This window comes from Trachurus japonicus, chromosome 7 (genome assembly GCF_045865225.1).
Source record: "Trachurus japonicus isolate A0001 chromosome 7, Traja_1.0".
Lineage (NCBI taxonomy): Eukaryota > Metazoa > Chordata > Actinopteri > Carangiformes > Carangidae > Trachurus > Trachurus japonicus.
The window spans coordinates 8,403,191-8,419,065 of record NC_140913.1 but is presented as its reverse complement, the minus strand read 5'-3'; the positions used below and the strand labels follow the sequence as shown (position 1 = coordinate 8,419,065).

The 15,875-nt window shown below is 40.0% G+C and overlaps 3 protein-coding genes and 1 pseudogene across 5 annotated transcripts; all 4 read left to right on the top strand.

Moving 5' to 3' along the window:
- Positions 1-373: 373 nt before the first annotated feature.
- LOC146984157 (zinc-binding protein A33-like) lies at positions 374-2,401 on the top strand. The gene is made up of 2 exons (XM_085781070.1): positions 374-669; positions 1,255-2,401. Exons 1-2 carry the CDS (start codon positions 412-414, stop codon positions 2,398-2,400), a joined length of 1,404 nt encoding a protein of 467 aa, XP_085637196.1. The 5' UTR covers positions 374-411; the 3' UTR covers position 2,401.
- A 1,708-nt stretch (positions 2,402-4,109) lies between these two features.
- LOC146984156 (zinc-binding protein A33-like) lies at positions 4,110-6,249 on the top strand. The gene is made up of 2 exons (XM_085783080.1): positions 4,110-4,382; positions 5,073-6,249. The coding sequence occupies exons 1-2, from the start codon at positions 4,125-4,127 to the stop codon at positions 6,246-6,248; spliced, it is 1,434 nt and encodes a 477-aa protein (XP_085639206.1). The 5' UTR covers positions 4,110-4,124; the 3' UTR covers position 6,249.
- Positions 6,250-7,790: 1,541 nt separating this feature from the next.
- LOC146984155 (nuclear factor 7, ovary-like) lies at positions 7,791-14,750 on the top strand (annotated as a pseudogene). The gene is made up of 4 exons (XR_015036219.1): positions 7,791-8,096; positions 8,295-8,407; positions 8,664-9,818; positions 14,685-14,750. The product of XR_015036219.1 is annotated as a nuclear factor 7, ovary-like (transcript).
- LOC146984154 (zinc-binding protein A33-like) lies at positions 11,418-14,750 on the top strand. Of its 2 annotated transcripts, XM_085781067.1 has the most exons (3): positions 11,418-11,813; positions 12,496-13,685; positions 14,687-14,750. In XM_085781067.1, exons 1-2 carry the CDS (start codon positions 11,556-11,558, stop codon positions 13,672-13,674), a joined length of 1,437 nt encoding a protein of 478 aa, XP_085637193.1. In that variant the 5' UTR covers positions 11,418-11,555; the 3' UTR covers positions 13,675-13,685; positions 14,687-14,750. The 2 variants fall into 2 exon arrangements, with proteins under 2 accessions (XP_085637193.1, XP_085637192.1); XM_085781066.1 differs by lacking the exon at positions 14,687-14,750 and having other exon boundaries at positions 12,496-13,862.
- Positions 14,751-15,875: the final 1,125 nt, after the last annotated feature.

Sequence of the window (15,875 nt, the reverse complement as noted above, 5' to 3'; positions counted from 1 at the left end):
TTTAAGACCTGATGCATTATCAGCAGTATAATGACTGGGTGGAAGAATTAATTTTTGCATTATCCTACTTTACTTCCAAACTGCAGCTCTAAACTTTCACCACTAGAGTGTGACATCACACCTTCCTATTAGTCTCATTGGATGAATAATGTTCAAGAGCTGTGTGGTGAAGAAAAATATATTTTATCTAAGTTTACTGTATACAGCGAACCGTATATTTAAGGGAATCTCATTATCATGTTATTTAAGGGGAATTATCTTGCTGAACAAAGGTGAATGGAGATTCATCTCGAGGCTCATGGTGACATCACTAAAAGAAGCACAGGGTGGGGCTGCTCTGGTAAATAGGAAGTGATGGTTTGATGTGCTTAGTCAGTCTGTTTGGATGAGCAAGGAAAAACAAAGAGAGCCATGGCATCTGCTTCTTACATTGAAGATTTGGCTTGTTCTATTTGTCTGAACATCTTCAATGATCCTGTAATGATCCCATGTGGACACTCTTTTTGCAGAGAATGTATCACACGTTCTCTGAGCTCAGTGACTCAGTGTCCACAGTGTTGGGTGACTGTTGCAACGGGAGGGCAATGTTTGATGACCAATCACATTTTGAAAAGTCTGGCTGAAAAAGAAGCTGAGAAACAGAGGAGGAAGCATGGAGGTGGAGAAGAAGTAAGTTTTTCAATAACCTTTGTACATATTTATGAGCAGTGATACCATGATGGTTCCTGTGTCTTTATATTATAGTGGGCTGCCAACTGGGCTGCTTAAGTAATTAGTCAGTTAAAAAGAAAACTATAGGGTAGACCGGGGATGTTTGTAACACTTTTTGTCTCAGCTTCCATAACTTGCAGAGTTTTCATAGGGCTCCAACATTTTGACACACATGAGTACCCTCATTTGTCTTCTACAAACAGCAGTGCCTTAAACTTCTCAAACTATATCACATAATTCACTATGTCAATGCAAGGAGTGCCACTGTTACAACCTGCACTACCAGGGTAGGTTGTTCCACAACCTGGGGAAAATTGTAACCGTGAGATTAAAAACTAAAAACTGAGACCAAACCAAAAAGATATGCACCTATGTAAGTTTATTGTGCATGTTCCAAAACTAAAGCATCTTCCTGCGGTTCAATATGAATAAAATGAACTCTAAATGAGGAACAGTGACAAATGAATCAATTTGTCTTGAAGCAAATGATAAACTTGCCCCTCCATTTTGGTTTCTAACATTTTAATTTTGTTGATTTTCAAGGTTGATGACCGGTTGTGCCCTGAACACGAAGAAAAGCTGAAACTCTTCTGCATCACAGATCAGCAGTTAGCTTGTATCATATGTCGAGATGGGGAGAGGCATGAAGGACACAAGTTTAAACCAATCAAAGAGGCAGCTGCATCAGTCAGGAAGGAACTGGAGATGTTTGTGCAACAGGTTTGTGGTGATATCGGTGCTATAGAGAGTCTGGCCAACACACAGAGGGAAGAGATAACAAAAACCAAAGAGAAGTCTCAGCAGCTGAAGACACAGATCTGCAGACAGTTTGAGGAGATGCACCAGTTTCTGAGGAAGAGAGAAAATGAGATCCAGAAAGACCTGAAAGACAAAGAGAAAGAGGCCGTTGAGAAGATGAACGAGACACTGAATGCCATGGAAACGGCTTTGTCTAAGAACAGAGAGCTGGAGGAAAAGGTGACATCAGTTCTGAAAATCACAGACTATGAAAACTTCTTACAGAGCTGGACTGAGGAAAACAACATGGTGGATGTAAAACGCTCATTTCAGCCAAGAGGAGGAAATCTCAAGGTGGTGAATCCCTCTGTCTCTTTGGGGCCTCATGAGAGTCACATGCAGTTCTTTGTGTGGAAGGAGATGCTTCAGGTGATTGAGCCCAGAGCTGAAGACCTCTCACTCAAAAGTAATGATGAAAACATAACGGTGTCTGAAGATGGGAGGAGTCTGATGTACAGTCCCATTGATGATGATGATGATTCAAGCAGATGTGACTACTGTGGATACTATTCCTGTTACTGTTCCAGAGAGGACACCTCTGAACGTTATGCTTCTGTATCCAGCTCCACTGTGTTCACCTCTGGGCAGCATTACTGGGAAATAGAGGTTGGAAAAATTAGCTACTGGAAAGTAGGGGTACAAAATCATTATCTGAGCTACAATGAATCAAAATTGACATCTAGTTCAGGCACACAGTTAACAAATATTGGAACACCTCAGAAGATAGGGATTTACCTCGACTGTCAATCAGAGGAGCTGTCTTTCTATGATGCAGAAAAAAACATGACACACATTCACACTATGAAGTGTTCAGTACCAGTGGCAGCATATTTGGAATACAAATATAGCAAAGGAGCAGATCATAACCCCCTCAGGGTGTGCTGGTTCTGAGGTCTGGATGTGGTTTAGTCTCATCTCACCAGTCCTCCAGTCCAGAATCAGTCTGCTCGCTGTCCCCGTCTCCTCCTGTTGTTAGAAGTGGACACAGAAACTTTAACAAACAGAAAGGAAGCAGCTGTAGGGGCCGTGAAGTGTGTTTTCTGTTGGTTAAGGTTAAGGGTTATTTTGGTGTTGTTTATTTTGATCATCATTTAGTTTATGTAATCATACTGTATTTAGTAGCAGGTCGCATGATAATGGGCGGGGTCCAGCACTTATTATGCTCAGCTGTTGCTTTTCTTTTGTTTGAGAGAGAAGGTGAGCGTGGGTCGTCGTATTTTTTGTTGAATGCTGTTTTAGTTGTTGATCACTGTGATTACTTTGGTTGAAGTTAAACACTGATCTTTAGTTCTAACAACGCAGTAAGTTCTTTGTTAGTGTGTCTGGCATCCAGGCCCAGTCTGATCCTCTCAGCGACTCTTTTGCTTCAAGTCGCTACAGCAGCATTTATGACAAAGATGTCTGTTAACTCCTGAAACATATAAACGACACAACAATGACCGATTGTAAACATGACAAAGACAAGTCTGCAAACAGACTGGATCATCTGGCAGGTCTGGTGTGGACATGACAGAAAGAAAGATTTAAGTTGTTCCATACTTCCTATTTTCCTGCTACATAGAATTTAGCTTCTTCAAATTTACTTCATTCTTTTTCATTTTATTTTCCCTGATAAGGTGTGTGGTGTTTAATATTAATGATGTGCATGCTGTAAAATAAAAGAGATTGTATGCTGTTAACATGTCTTGGACAGGAAATACCTGTAGTGTGTCTGTGTACTGTAGAGGAGATAAAGAAAGTTGACGCATATTTTGTGTTATCTTACCTGTGAATAGTAATCGTGAACAACAATGAAAAAAAAATTGACATTTTTGTGTTACTAAAAATGTTGTTCATGTCAGACTTTTACTTTGCTTTTTTTCCCCTTGAAGGTTTGTGTCTCACTGTGCAGAGCATGTGCTGAGTGTGATGGAGGGGAAGTTTCTCTGTGTTCAGTTTTAAAGTGTGGATGATGCTGACAGATTTGAAGATTCATTCGGTGAACACCCCAAACTGCACTGTATTATACTCTAAAGAAGTGAATGCAAAAAAGCATCTAAATTATCTTTGTTTGTAATAGAATTTCAGTTGATACTAAAAGAGTGAATAAAATCTATTTTAAAATCAATAGCAATGGATTTTGTTGTGCTTCCTGTTGTCAGTGATTCTGTAACTTCTGGGTCACTATTTCTGCAAATAATGCATTACCATTAACAAATATTCCCAACGTTTATCTGAAGCTACTCTGAGGCTTTAGCAGTGTGACGTAGACAAATGAAGAGGATGTCATTCAAAGTGAAAATCTTTTAGTGTCATTCCCTTGTTGAAAACAGTGTGTATGGAAAAAGGATCGCCTCTGCTCTCTCTCTCTCTGTCCATGTTTTCTTTCCCCCTGGGGGTGGGCGGGGCTTTTTGGTAACTATTGCATCCACCCTCCTCTGCACACCTGCTTCTCATCAACCTGGTTTCCTGCTCTTCACACCTACAGCAATTGGTCTCTTCCTCCATGATGAAGATCTTCTTGTAATCAGTCGGTTTAACAGAGAGAGGAGGGAGACATCATGAGGTGTTTGCCTGTTCTGGGGAATAGAAAGTTCTAGTCGGGTTTGACAGAGAAAAGGAGGAGACAAGGCACCATGGCGTCTTCCTCTTACACTGAAGATCTGACTTGTTCCATTTGTATGACCATCTTCAGTGTTCCTGTGACCCTCCCATGTGGACACTCTTTCTGCAGGGAATGCATCACACTTTCTCTGAGTTCAGTGACTCAGTGTCCACAGTGTCGAGCAGCTGTCTCAACTGAAGGGAGATGTTTGATGACCAATCACATTTTGAAAAGTCTGGCCGAAAAAGAAGTTAAGAGGCAGAGGGGGAAACATGGAGATGGAGAGGAAGTAAGTTTTAGAACCACTTTTATTTTCATATTTGTTGTAAGTTCAGAAGAGTTTCAGTCATATTAGGTTTAAAAAACAAACACAACTGGTACAGTCAGGTTTGTATGTATCCTTGCTCACATGCATGCAAATGTTCACTTGAGTTAGATTGAACAAAGCTTTATGATAAACACTCATCTGATAATGTTGTCTTAATCCATTTTGGTAGAACTTTGGAAGTATGCTTGGGTCGTGGTCCATTTTGAAGACTTATTTGTAACTAACTTTAACTTCCTGATGTTCAAAGAGGGTTCTTAAATATATCCAATTTACCCTCCTAACATACAGAATGTATACTCCAAACATATGGGCAAGCTGTTCCATTTGAGTTTATCAGATCACATGACATTTATTCAGGAAGAAATTTCCCACAAAACATGCCGCCGATGAGTTGCGACAGATTATGCAAGTTATCATTATTTTCTGAGCAATTAAAAGAAAAAAACAGTCAAATAAGTATACTTTATGTAAACTTCTGACCGAATGAAACTGTGATGAAGAGAAAAAAAATGTCTAAGACAATCTGTCTGAAAGTAAATGTTAAACTACTGACATCAGCTGTAGGTGGTATTTAGAGTGTATTTTATCTCTCCCCATTCATTGTGAATTGTAACATTAATGACATTTTTGATTGTTCTGTTGATTTTAAAGGTTGATGACCGGTTGTGCCCTGAACACGAAGAAAAGCTGAAGCTGTTCTGCATCACAGATCAGCAGTTAGCTTGTATCATATGTCGAGATGGGGAGAGGCACGAAGGACACAAGTTTAAACCAATCAAAGAGGCAGCTGCATCAGTCAGGAAGGAACTGGAGATGTTTGTGCAACAGGTTTGTGGTGATACCGGTGCTATAGAGAGTCTGGCCAACACACAGAGGGAAGAAATAACAAAAACCAAAGAGAAGTCTCAGCAGCTGAAGACACAGATCTGCAGACAGTTTGAGGAGATGCACCAGTTTCTGAGGAAGAGAGAAAATGAGATCCAGAAAGACCTGAAAGACAAAGAGGAAGAGGCCGTTGAGAAGATGAACGAGACACTGAATGCCATGGAAACGGCTTTGTCTGAGAACAGAGAGCTGGAGGAAAAGGTGACATCAGTTCTGAAAATCACAGATTATGAAAACTTCTTAAAGAGCTGGACTGAGGAAAACAACATGGTGGATGTAAAACGCTCATTTCAGCCAAGAGGAGGAAATCTCAAGGTGGTGAATCCCTCTGTCTCTTTGGGGCCTCATGAGAGTCACATGCAGTTCTTTGTGTGGAAGGAGATGCTTCAGGTGATTGAGCCCCGAGCTGAAGACCTCTCACTCAAAAGTAACAGCAACAACATAACAGTTTCTGGAGATGGGAGGAGTCTGATGTACAGTCCCAAGATTGTTCAATCTAATCAGAGTAATGGAGGGTTTGGATATGGGTATTCAAGTTGTCACTACTGTTGCAGGTTAAACCATTCCTGTCCAAGTTACAAAGAGGACACATCTGTACGTTATGCTTCTGTATCCAGCTCCACTGAGTTCACCTCTGGGCAGCATTACTGGGAAATAGAGGTTGGAGAAAGGAGCTACTGGAAAGTAGGCGTACAAACTCATTATCTCAGCTACAATGAATCAAAAGTGACATCTAGTTCAGGCACACAGTTAACAAATATCGGAACACCTCAGAAGATAGGGATTTACCTCGACTGTCAATCAGAGGAGCTGTCTTTCTATGACGCAGAAAACATGACACACATTCACACTATGAAGTGTCCAGTACCAGTGGCAGCATATTTCCAGTACAAATATAGTAAAGGAGCAGATCATAACCCCCTCAGGGTGTGCTGGTTCTGAGGTCTGGATGTGGTTTAGTGACGAGTCTTATCTCACCAGTCCTCCAGTCCAGGATCACTTTGCTCACTGTACCCGTCTCCTCCTGTTGTTTGATCACAAACTGGACAGTGCTTTTTTTCAAATTGTATTTCTTCAGATTGACCCCATTCCCTGTCATTTAATTGTCCCCAATATGATGTTTGATATTAATGCTGCGCATGATTTAAAATGAAACTGTTAACATGTCTTTGACATGAAGAGTAGCATGTGTACAGTAGAGGAGGTAAAGCAAGTTGACTCATGTTTTGTGCTGTGTATGAATGCTAATCATGAGCAGTAAAATCTAAAATGGAGAACAATCTATTCTATACCCTATAGAAAATAATCATTACAGAAAACAAGAAAAATTATGTTGTTGCTACCTTTACTTTGCTTTTTGTTTTTTTTTTACTTAAGGTTTGCGTCTTACTGTGCAGAGCATGTGCTCTAAATCAATCTGTCTTCAAGGTGTGGATGATGCTGACAGATTTAAAGATTTATTTTGAGAATTTGAAAAAGCTATGCAAAAAATGCCCCCTCCCCCACACAAAAAAAAGAAAAAGATTGGAGCCCATGGAGGTATTTTAAAGCATTTCTGTCTCTGTGATGCACTGTTCTCTACTGTAATTTAAGCCTCTCAATCTTTCCTTGCAATGTAATTTCAGTTGATACTAAATTAATGCATTGTCGTCATTCCTGTCAGTGATTCTGTAACTTATTGGTCACTCTTTCTGCTAATAATATATTTCCCTCATCAAACATTTCCAGAGTTTATCTGAAGCTACTCTGAGGCTTCAGCAGTTTGACTTAGACATGAAGTGGATATCATATGAAATTAAAATCTCATGAGAACACAAGGAGGGAATCCACACTGAAAACACTTTGACTACAGAGAAGCTTGAAAAAAAAAGTTTTGATTTTGTCCCTTTCCAACATCTACTCACATAGAGGCATGTTAGGAATGGAGCTCCTTGATGATCAATTTGATTTTAACAGGATGAATGATTCTGATTTTAATATGGGTTCTAATGTTAAGAGAGACTTGGGAAAATGTCAGCCTGTCTGTTACAGTAAAGGTATTGAAGTTGGAAAGGTCAAAGTCTTGGTTGCAGCATTACCTTGTGTTTATGGCTTTGTTACATCAAAGCTTTTAAGACCTGACGCATTATCAGCAGTATAATGGCTGGGTGGAAGAATGATCAATCTTGCATTATCCTACTTTACTTCCAAACTGCAGCTCTAAACTTTCACCACTAGAGTGTGACATCACACCTTCCTATTAGTCTCATTGGATGAATAATGCTCAAGAGCTGTGTGGTGAAGAAAAATCTATTTTATCTAGGTTTACTGTATACAGTGAACCGTATATTTAAGGGAATCTCATTATCATGTTATTTAAGGGGAATTATCTTGCTGAACAAAGGTGAATGGAGATTCATCTCGAGGCTCAAGGTGACATCACTAAAAGAAGCACAGGGTGGGGCTCCTCTGGTAAATAGGAAGTGATGGTTTGATGTGCTTAGTCAGTCTGTTTGGATGAGCAAGGAAAAACAAAGAGAGCCATGGCATCTGCTTCTTACACTGAAGATTTGGCTTGTTCTATTTGTCTGAACATCTTCAATGATCCTGTAATGATACCATGTGGACACTCTTTTTGCAGAGAATGTATCACACTTTCTCTGAGCTCAGTGACTCAGTGTCCACAGTGTCGGGTGACTGTTGCAACGAGAGGGCAATGTTTGATGACCAATCACATTTTGAAAAGTCTGGCTGAAAAAGAAGCTGAGAAACAGAGGAGGAAGCATGGAGGTAAGTTTTTCAATAACCTTTGTACATATTTATGAGCAGTGATACCATGATGGTTCCTGTGTCTTTATATTATAGTGGGCTGCCAACTGGGCTGCTTAAGTAATTAGTCAGTTAAAAAGAAAACTATAGGGTGGACCGGGGATGTTTGTAACACTTTTTGTCTCAGCTTCCATAACTTGCAGAGTTTTCATAGGGCTCCAACATTTTGACACACATGAGTACCCTCATTTGTCTTCTACAAACAGCAGTGCCTTAAACTTCTCAAACTATATCACATAATTCACTATGTCAATGCAAGGAGTGCCACTGTTACAACCTACCCCACTACCAGGGTAGGTTGTTACACAACCTGGGGTAAATTGTAACCGTGAGATTAAAAACTAAAAACTGAGACCAAACCAAAAAGATATGCACCTATGTAAGTTTATTGTGCATGTTCCAAAACTAAAGCATCTTCCTGCGGTTCAATATGAATAAAATGAACTCTAAATGAGGAACAGTGACAAATGAATCAATTTGTCTTGAAGCAAATGATAAACTTGCCCCTCCATTTTGGTTTCTAACATTTTAATTTTGTTGATTTTAAAGGTTGATGATCGGTTGTGCCCTGAACACGAAGAAAAGCTGAAACTGTTCTGCATCACAGATCAGCAGTTAGCTTGTATCATATGTCGAGATGGGGAGAGGCACGAAGGACACAAGTTTAAACCAATCAAAGAGGCAGCTGCATCAGTCAGGAAGGAGCTGGAGATGTTTGTGCAACAGGTTTGTGATGATATCGGTGCTATAGAGAGTCTGGCCAACACACAGAGGGAAGAAATAACAAAAACCAAAGAGAAGTCTCAGCAGCTGAAGACACAGATCTGCAGACAGTTTGAGGAGATGCACCAGTTTCTGAGGAAGAGAGAAAATTAGATCCAGAAAGACCTGAAAGACAAAGAGGAAGAGGCCGTTGAGAAGATGAACGAGACACTGAATGCCATGGAAACGGCTTTGTCTAAGAACAGAGAGCTGGAGGAAAAGGTGACATCAGTTCTGAAAATCACAGACTATGAAAACTTCTTACAGAGCTGGACTGAGGAAAACAACATGGTGGATGTAAAACGCTCATTTCAGCCAAGAGGAGGAAATCTCAAGGTGGTGAATCCCTCTGTCTCTTTGGGGCCTCATGAGAGTCACATGCAGTTCTTCATGTGGAAGGAGATGCTTCAGGTGATTGAGCCCCGAGCTGAAGACCTCTCACTCAAAAGTAATGATGAAAACATAACGGTGTCTGAAGATGGGAGGAGTCTGATGTACAGTCCCATTGATGATGATGATGATTCAAGCAGATGTGACTACTGTGGATACTATTCCTGTTACTGTTCCAGAGAGGACACCTCTGAACGTTATGCTTCTGTATCCAGCTCCACTGTGTTCACCTCTGGGCAGCATTACTGGGAAATAGAGGTTGGAAAAATTAGCTACTGGAAAGTAGGGGTACAAAATCATTATCTGAGCTACAATGAATCAAAATTGACATTTGGTTCAGGCACACAGTTAACAAATATTGGAACACCTCAGAAGATAGGGATTTACCTCGACTGCCAATCAGAGGAGCTGTCTTTCTATGATGCAGAAAAAAACATGACACAGATTCACACTATGAAGTGTTCAGTACCAGTGGCAGCATATTTGGAATACAAATATAGCAAAGGAGCAGATCATAACCCCCTCAGGGTGTGCTGGTTCTGAGGTCTGGATGTGGTTTAGTCTCATCTCACCAGTCCTCCAGTCCAGGATCAGTCTGCTCGCTGTCCCCATCTCCTCCTGTTGTTTGAAGTGGACACAGAAATGTTCACAAACAGAAAGGAAGCAGCTGTAGGGGCCGTTGAGTGTGTTTTCTGTTGGTTAAGGTTAAGGGTTATTTTGGTGTTGTTTATTTTGATTATCATTTAGTTTATGTAATCATACTGTATTTAGTAGCAGGTCGCATGATAATGGGCGGGGTCCAGCACTTATTATGCTCAGCTGTTGCTTTTCTTTTGTTTGAGAGAGAAGGTGAGCGTGGGTCGTCATATTTTTTGTTGAATGCTGTTTTAGTTGTTGATCACTGTGATTACTTTGGTTGAAGTTAAACACTGATCTTTAGTTCTAACAACGCAGTAAGTTCTTTGTTAGTGTGTCTGGCATCCAGGCCCAGTCTGATCCTCTCAGCGACTCTTTTGCTTCAAGTCGCTACAGCAGCATTTATGACAAACATGTCTGTTAACTCCTGAAACATATAAACGACACAACAATGACCGATTGTAAACATGACAAAGACAAGTCTGCAAACAGACTGGATCATCTGGCAGGTCTGGTGTGGACATGACAGAAAGAAAGATTTAAGTTGTTCCATACGTCCTATTTTCCTGCTACATAGAATTTAGCTTCTTCAAATTTACTTCATTCTTTTTCATTTTATTTTCCCTGATAAGGTGTGTGGTGTTTAATATTAATGATGTGCATGCTGTAAAATAAAAGAGATTGTATGCTGTTAACATGTCTTGGACAGGAAATACCTGTAGTGTGTCTGTGTACTGTAGAGGAGATAAAGAAAGTTGACGCATATTTTGTGTTATTTTACCTGTGAATAGTAATCGTGAACAACAATGAAAAAAAAAAAAGACATTTTAGTGTTACTAAAAATGTTGTTGCTGTCAGACTTTTACTTTGCTTTTTTCTCCCTTGAAGGTTTGTGTCTCACTGTGCAGAGCATGTGCTGAGTGTGATGGAGGGGAAGTTTCTCTGTGTTCAGTTTTAAAGTGTGGATGATGCTGACAGATTTGAAGATTCTTTCGGTGAACACCCCAAACTGCACTGTATTATACTCTAAAGAAGTGTATGCAAAAAAGCATCTAAATTATCTTTGTTTGTAAATAGAATTTCAGTTGATACTAAATCAATGAATAAAATCTATTTAAAAATCAATAGTGATGCATTTTGTTGTGCTTCTTGTTGTCAGTGATTCTGTAACTTCTGGGTCACTGTTTCTGCAAATAATGCATTACCATTAACAAATATTCCCAACGTTTATCTGAAGCTCTGAGGCTTTAGCAGTGTGACGTAGACAAATGAAGAGGATGTCATTCAAAGTGAAAATCTTTTAGTGTCATTCCCTTGTTGAAAACAGTGTGTATGGAAACACATTGTCAGGATCAGGGTCGCCTCTCTCTCTGTCCATGTTTTCTTTCCCCCCGGGGGTGGGCGGGGCCTTTTGGTACCTATGGCATCCACCCTCCTCTGCACACCTGCTTCTCATCAACATGGTTTCCTGCTCTTCACACCTACAGCAATTGGTCTCTTCCTCCATGATGAAGATCTTCTTGTGATCAGTCGGTTTAACAGAGAGAGGAGGGAGACATCATGAGGTGTTTGCCTGTTCTGGGGAATAGAAAGTGATTCTTACAAGTGTTCTAGTCAGTCTGTTTGACAGAGAAAAGGAGGAGACAAGGCACCATGGCGTCTTCCTCTTACACTGAAGATCTGACTTGTTCTATTTGCCTGACCATCTTCAGTGTTCCTGTGACCCTCCCATGTGGACACTCTTTCTGCAGGGAATGTATCACACTTTCTCTGAGTTCAGTGCCTCAGTGTCCACAGTGTCGGGCAGATGTATTAACTGAAGGGAGATTTTTGATGACCAATCACATTTTGAAAAGTCTGGCCGAGAAAGAAGCTGAGAGGGAGAGGGGGAAACATGGAGCTGGAGAGGAAGTAAGTTTTAATCACTTTTATTTTCATTTTCTGTTGTAAGTTCAGAACAGTTTCAGTCATATTAGGTTTAAAAAACAAACACAACTGGTACAGTCAGGTTTGTATGTATCCTTGCTCACATGCATGCAAATATTCACTTGGGTTGGATTGAACAAAGCTTTATGATAACCACTCATCTGATAATGTTGTCTTAAGCCATTTTGGTAGAACTTTGGAAGTATGCTTGGGTCATTGTCCATTTTGAAGACTTATTTGTAACTAACTTTAACTTCCTGATGTTCAAAGAGGGTTCTTGAATATATCCAATTTACCCTCCTAACATACAGAATGTACACTCCAAACATATGGGCAAGCTGTTCCATTTGAGTTTATCAGATCACATGACATTTATTCAGGAAGACATTTCCCACAAAACATGCCGCCGATGAGTTGCGACACAGATTATACAAGGAATCATTATTTTCTAAGCAATTTAAAAGAACAGTCAACTTAATGTATGTAAACTTCTGACCGAATGAAACTGTGATGAAGAGAAAAAAAATGTCTAAGACAATCTGTCTGAAAGTAAATGTTAAAATACTGACATCAGCTGTAGGTGGTATTTAGAGTGTATTTTATCTCTCCCCATTCATTGTGAATTGTAACATTAATGACATTCTTGATTGTTTTCTTGATTTTAAAGGTTGATGATCGGTTGTGTCCTGATCACGAAGAAAAGCTGAAGCTGTTCTGCATCACAGATCAGCAGTTAGCTTGTATCATATGTCGAGATGGGGAGAGGCATGAAGGACACAAGTTTAAACCAATCAAAGAGGCAGCTGCATCAGTCAGGAAGGAGCTGGAGGCGTTTGTGCAACAGGTTTGTGGTGATATCGGTGCTATAGAGAGTCTGGCCAACACACAGAGGGAGGAAATAACAAAAACCAAAGAGAAGTCTCAGCAGCTGAAGACACAGATCTGCAGACAGTTTGAGGAGATGCACCAGTTTCTGAGGAAGAGAGAAAATGAGATCCAGAAAGACCTGAAAGACAAAGAGGAAGAGGCCGTTGAGAAGATGAACGAGACACTGAATGCCATGGAAACGGCTTTGTCTGAGAACAGAGAGCTGGAGGAAAAGGTGACATCAGTTCTGAAAATCACAGATTATGAAAACTTCTTAAAGAGCTGGACTGAGGAAAACAACATGGTGGATGTAAAACGCTCATTTCAGCCAAGAGGAGCAAATCTCAAGGTGGTGAATCCCTCTGTCTCTTTGGGGCCTCATGAGAGTCACATGCAGTTCTTCATGTGGAAGGAGATGCTTCAGGTGATTGAGCCCCGAGCTGAAGACCTCTCACTCAAAAGTTACAGCAACAACATAACAGTGTCTAAAGATGGGAGGAGTCTGATGTACAGTCCCAGCATTGCTCAATATCATCAGAGTATTGCAGGGGATGGATCATCTTCATCCTGTCACTACTGTGGCAACAAGAGGGACCCACCAAGTTACATTGAGGACACGTCTGTACATTATTCTTCTGTATCCAGCTCCACTGAGTTCACCTCTGGGCAGCATTACTGGGAAATAGAGGTTGGAAAAAGGGACTACTGGAAAGTAGGGGTACAAAATCATTACCTCCTCAACAGTGGACCACATTATGTGACATCTTGCTACAGAAAAGTCAAAAACTTGACCGTAACTGGTATACCTCAAAAGATTGGTGTTTACCTAGACTGTCAATCAAAGGAGCTGTCTTTCTATGACGCAGAAAACATGACACACATTCACACTATGAAGTGTTCAGTACCAGTGGCAGCATATTTTCAGTACAAGTATAGTAAAGGAGCAGATCATAACCCCCTCAGGGTGTGCTGGTTCTGAGGTCTGAGACTGTGGTGGTTTCGTGGCGAGTCTTATCTCACCAGTCCTCCAGTCCAGAATCACTTTTCTCACTTTACCCACCTCCTCCTGTTGTTTGTCCACAAACTTGACTTTGCTTTTTCAAACTTTACTTCTTCAGATTGACCCCATTCCCTGTCATTTAATTGTCCCCAATATGATGTTTGATATTAATGCTGCACATGGTTTAAAATAAATGACACTGTTAAAATGTCTTAGGCAGGAACTGTAGTATGTGTACAGTAGAGGAGGTAAAGTAAGTTGACTCATGATTGTGCTATGTTCACGTAGGATTGGAGCCCATGGCATTTGACTCACTGTTCTCTAGTTTATGCAATGAAGCATCTCAGTCTTTTCTTGCAATGGAATTCCAGTTGATACTAAATGAATGAATGAATGAATGAATGAATGAATGAAATCTATTTCAAAATCAATTGTGGTGCATTTTGTTGTCATTCCTGTTGTCAGTGATTCTGTAACTTATTGGTCACTGTTTCTGCAAATAATCTTATTTCCCATCATCAAACATTTCCAAAGTTTATCTGAAGCTACTCTGAGGCTTCAGCAGTTTAACTTAGAAGTGGATATCATACAAAATGAAAATATTTTGGTGCCATATTCCTTTATTGTTGGTGTCCCCCCACAGCATGAGAACACAAGGAGGGAATCCACTGAAAACACTTTGTCTTCAGATAAGTTTAAAAAAAAAAAAAAGATTTGATTTTGTCTCCTTCCAACATGTACTCATGTAGAATCATGTTAGAAATGGAGCTCCTTGATGATCAATTTGATTTTAACAGGATGAATGACACTGATTTTAATTTGGGTTCTAATGTTGTTAAGAGAGATTTAGAAAAATGTCAGCCTGTCTGTTACAGTAAAGGTATTGCCGCTACTGTGACGTGGGAAACCATTCCTGTCCAAGATAAACTGAGGACACGTCTGTGCGTTTTGCTTCTGTATCCAGCTCCACTGAGTTCACCTCTGGGCAGAGGTTCTCACCAGTCCTCCAGTCCAGAATCAGTCTGCTCGCTGTCCCCGTCTCCTCATGTTGTTTGTGGACACAGAAATTTTCACAAACAGAAAGGAAGCAGCTGTAGGGGCCGTGAAGTGTGTTTTCTGTTGGCTAAGGTTTATTGTGATTATCATTTAGTTTATGTAATCATATTTGGTAGCGGGTCGCATGATAATGGGCGGAGTCCAGCACTTACTATGTTCACCTGTTGCTTTTCTTTTGTTTGAGAGAGAGGGAGAGAGAAGGTGAGCGTTGGTTGTCGTATTTTTTGTTGAATGCTGTTTTAGTTGTTGATCACTGTGATTACTTTGGTTGAAGTTAAACACTGATCTTTAGTTCTAACAACGCAGTAAGTTCTTTGTTAGTGTGTCTGGCATCCAGGCCCAGTCTGATCCTCTCAGTGACTCTTTTGCTTCAAGTCGCTACAGCAGCATTTATGACAAACATGTCTGTTAACTCCTGAAACTTATAAACGACACAACAATGACCAATTTTATCCATGACAAATACAAGTCTGCAAACAGACTGGAGCATCTGGCAGGTCTGGTGTGGACATGACAGAAATAAAAAAAATGTTCTATACTTCTCATTTTCCTGCAACATGGAATTTAGCTTCTTCAAATTTATTTAATTCTTTTTCATTTTATTTTCCCTGATAAGGTGTGTGGTGTTTAATATTAATGATGTGCATGCTGTAAAATAAAAGAGATTGTATGCTGTTAACATGTCTTGGACAGGAAATACCAGTAATGTGTCTGTGTACTGTAGAGGAGATAAAGAAAGTTGACCCATGTTTTGTGTTGTTTTACCTGTGACTAGTAATCATGAACAACAATGAAAAGAAATTGAAATTTTTGTGTTACTAAAAATGTTGTTAATGTCAAACTTTTACTTTGCTTTTTGTTTTGTTTTTTCCCCTTGAAGGTTTGTGTCTCACTGTGCAGAGCATGTGCTGAGTGTGATGGAGGGGAAGTTTCTCTGTGTTCAGTTTGACTTTAAAGTGTGGATGATGCTGACAGATTTGAAGACTCATTCAGTGAACCCCCTAAACTGCATTGTAAAGAAGTGTATGCAGAAAAAACCCCATTTAAATTATCTTTGTTTGTAATAGAATTTCAGTTGATACTAAATGAATGAATAAAATCTATTTTAAAATCAATAGTGATGC

Coding starts and splice junctions, on each gene's coding strand:
- LOC146984157 (XM_085781070.1), top strand. CDS start 412: ATGGCATCTGCTTCTTACATTGAAGATTTGGCTTGTTCTATTTGTCTG. Junction 670..1,254: donor AGCATGGAGGTGGAGAAGAA/GTAAGTTTTTCA, acceptor TTGATTTTCAAG/GTTGATGACCGGTTGTGCCC.
- LOC146984156 (XM_085783080.1), top strand. CDS start 4,125: ATGGCGTCTTCCTCTTACACTGAAGATCTGACTTGTTCCATTTGTATG. Junction 4,383..5,072: donor AACATGGAGATGGAGAGGAA/GTAAGTTTTAGA, acceptor TTGATTTTAAAG/GTTGATGACCGGTTGTGCCC.
- LOC146984154 (XM_085781067.1), top strand. CDS start 11,556: ATGGCGTCTTCCTCTTACACTGAAGATCTGACTTGTTCTATTTGCCTG. Junction 11,814..12,495: donor AACATGGAGCTGGAGAGGAA/GTAAGTTTTAAT, acceptor TTGATTTTAAAG/GTTGATGATCGGTTGTGTCC.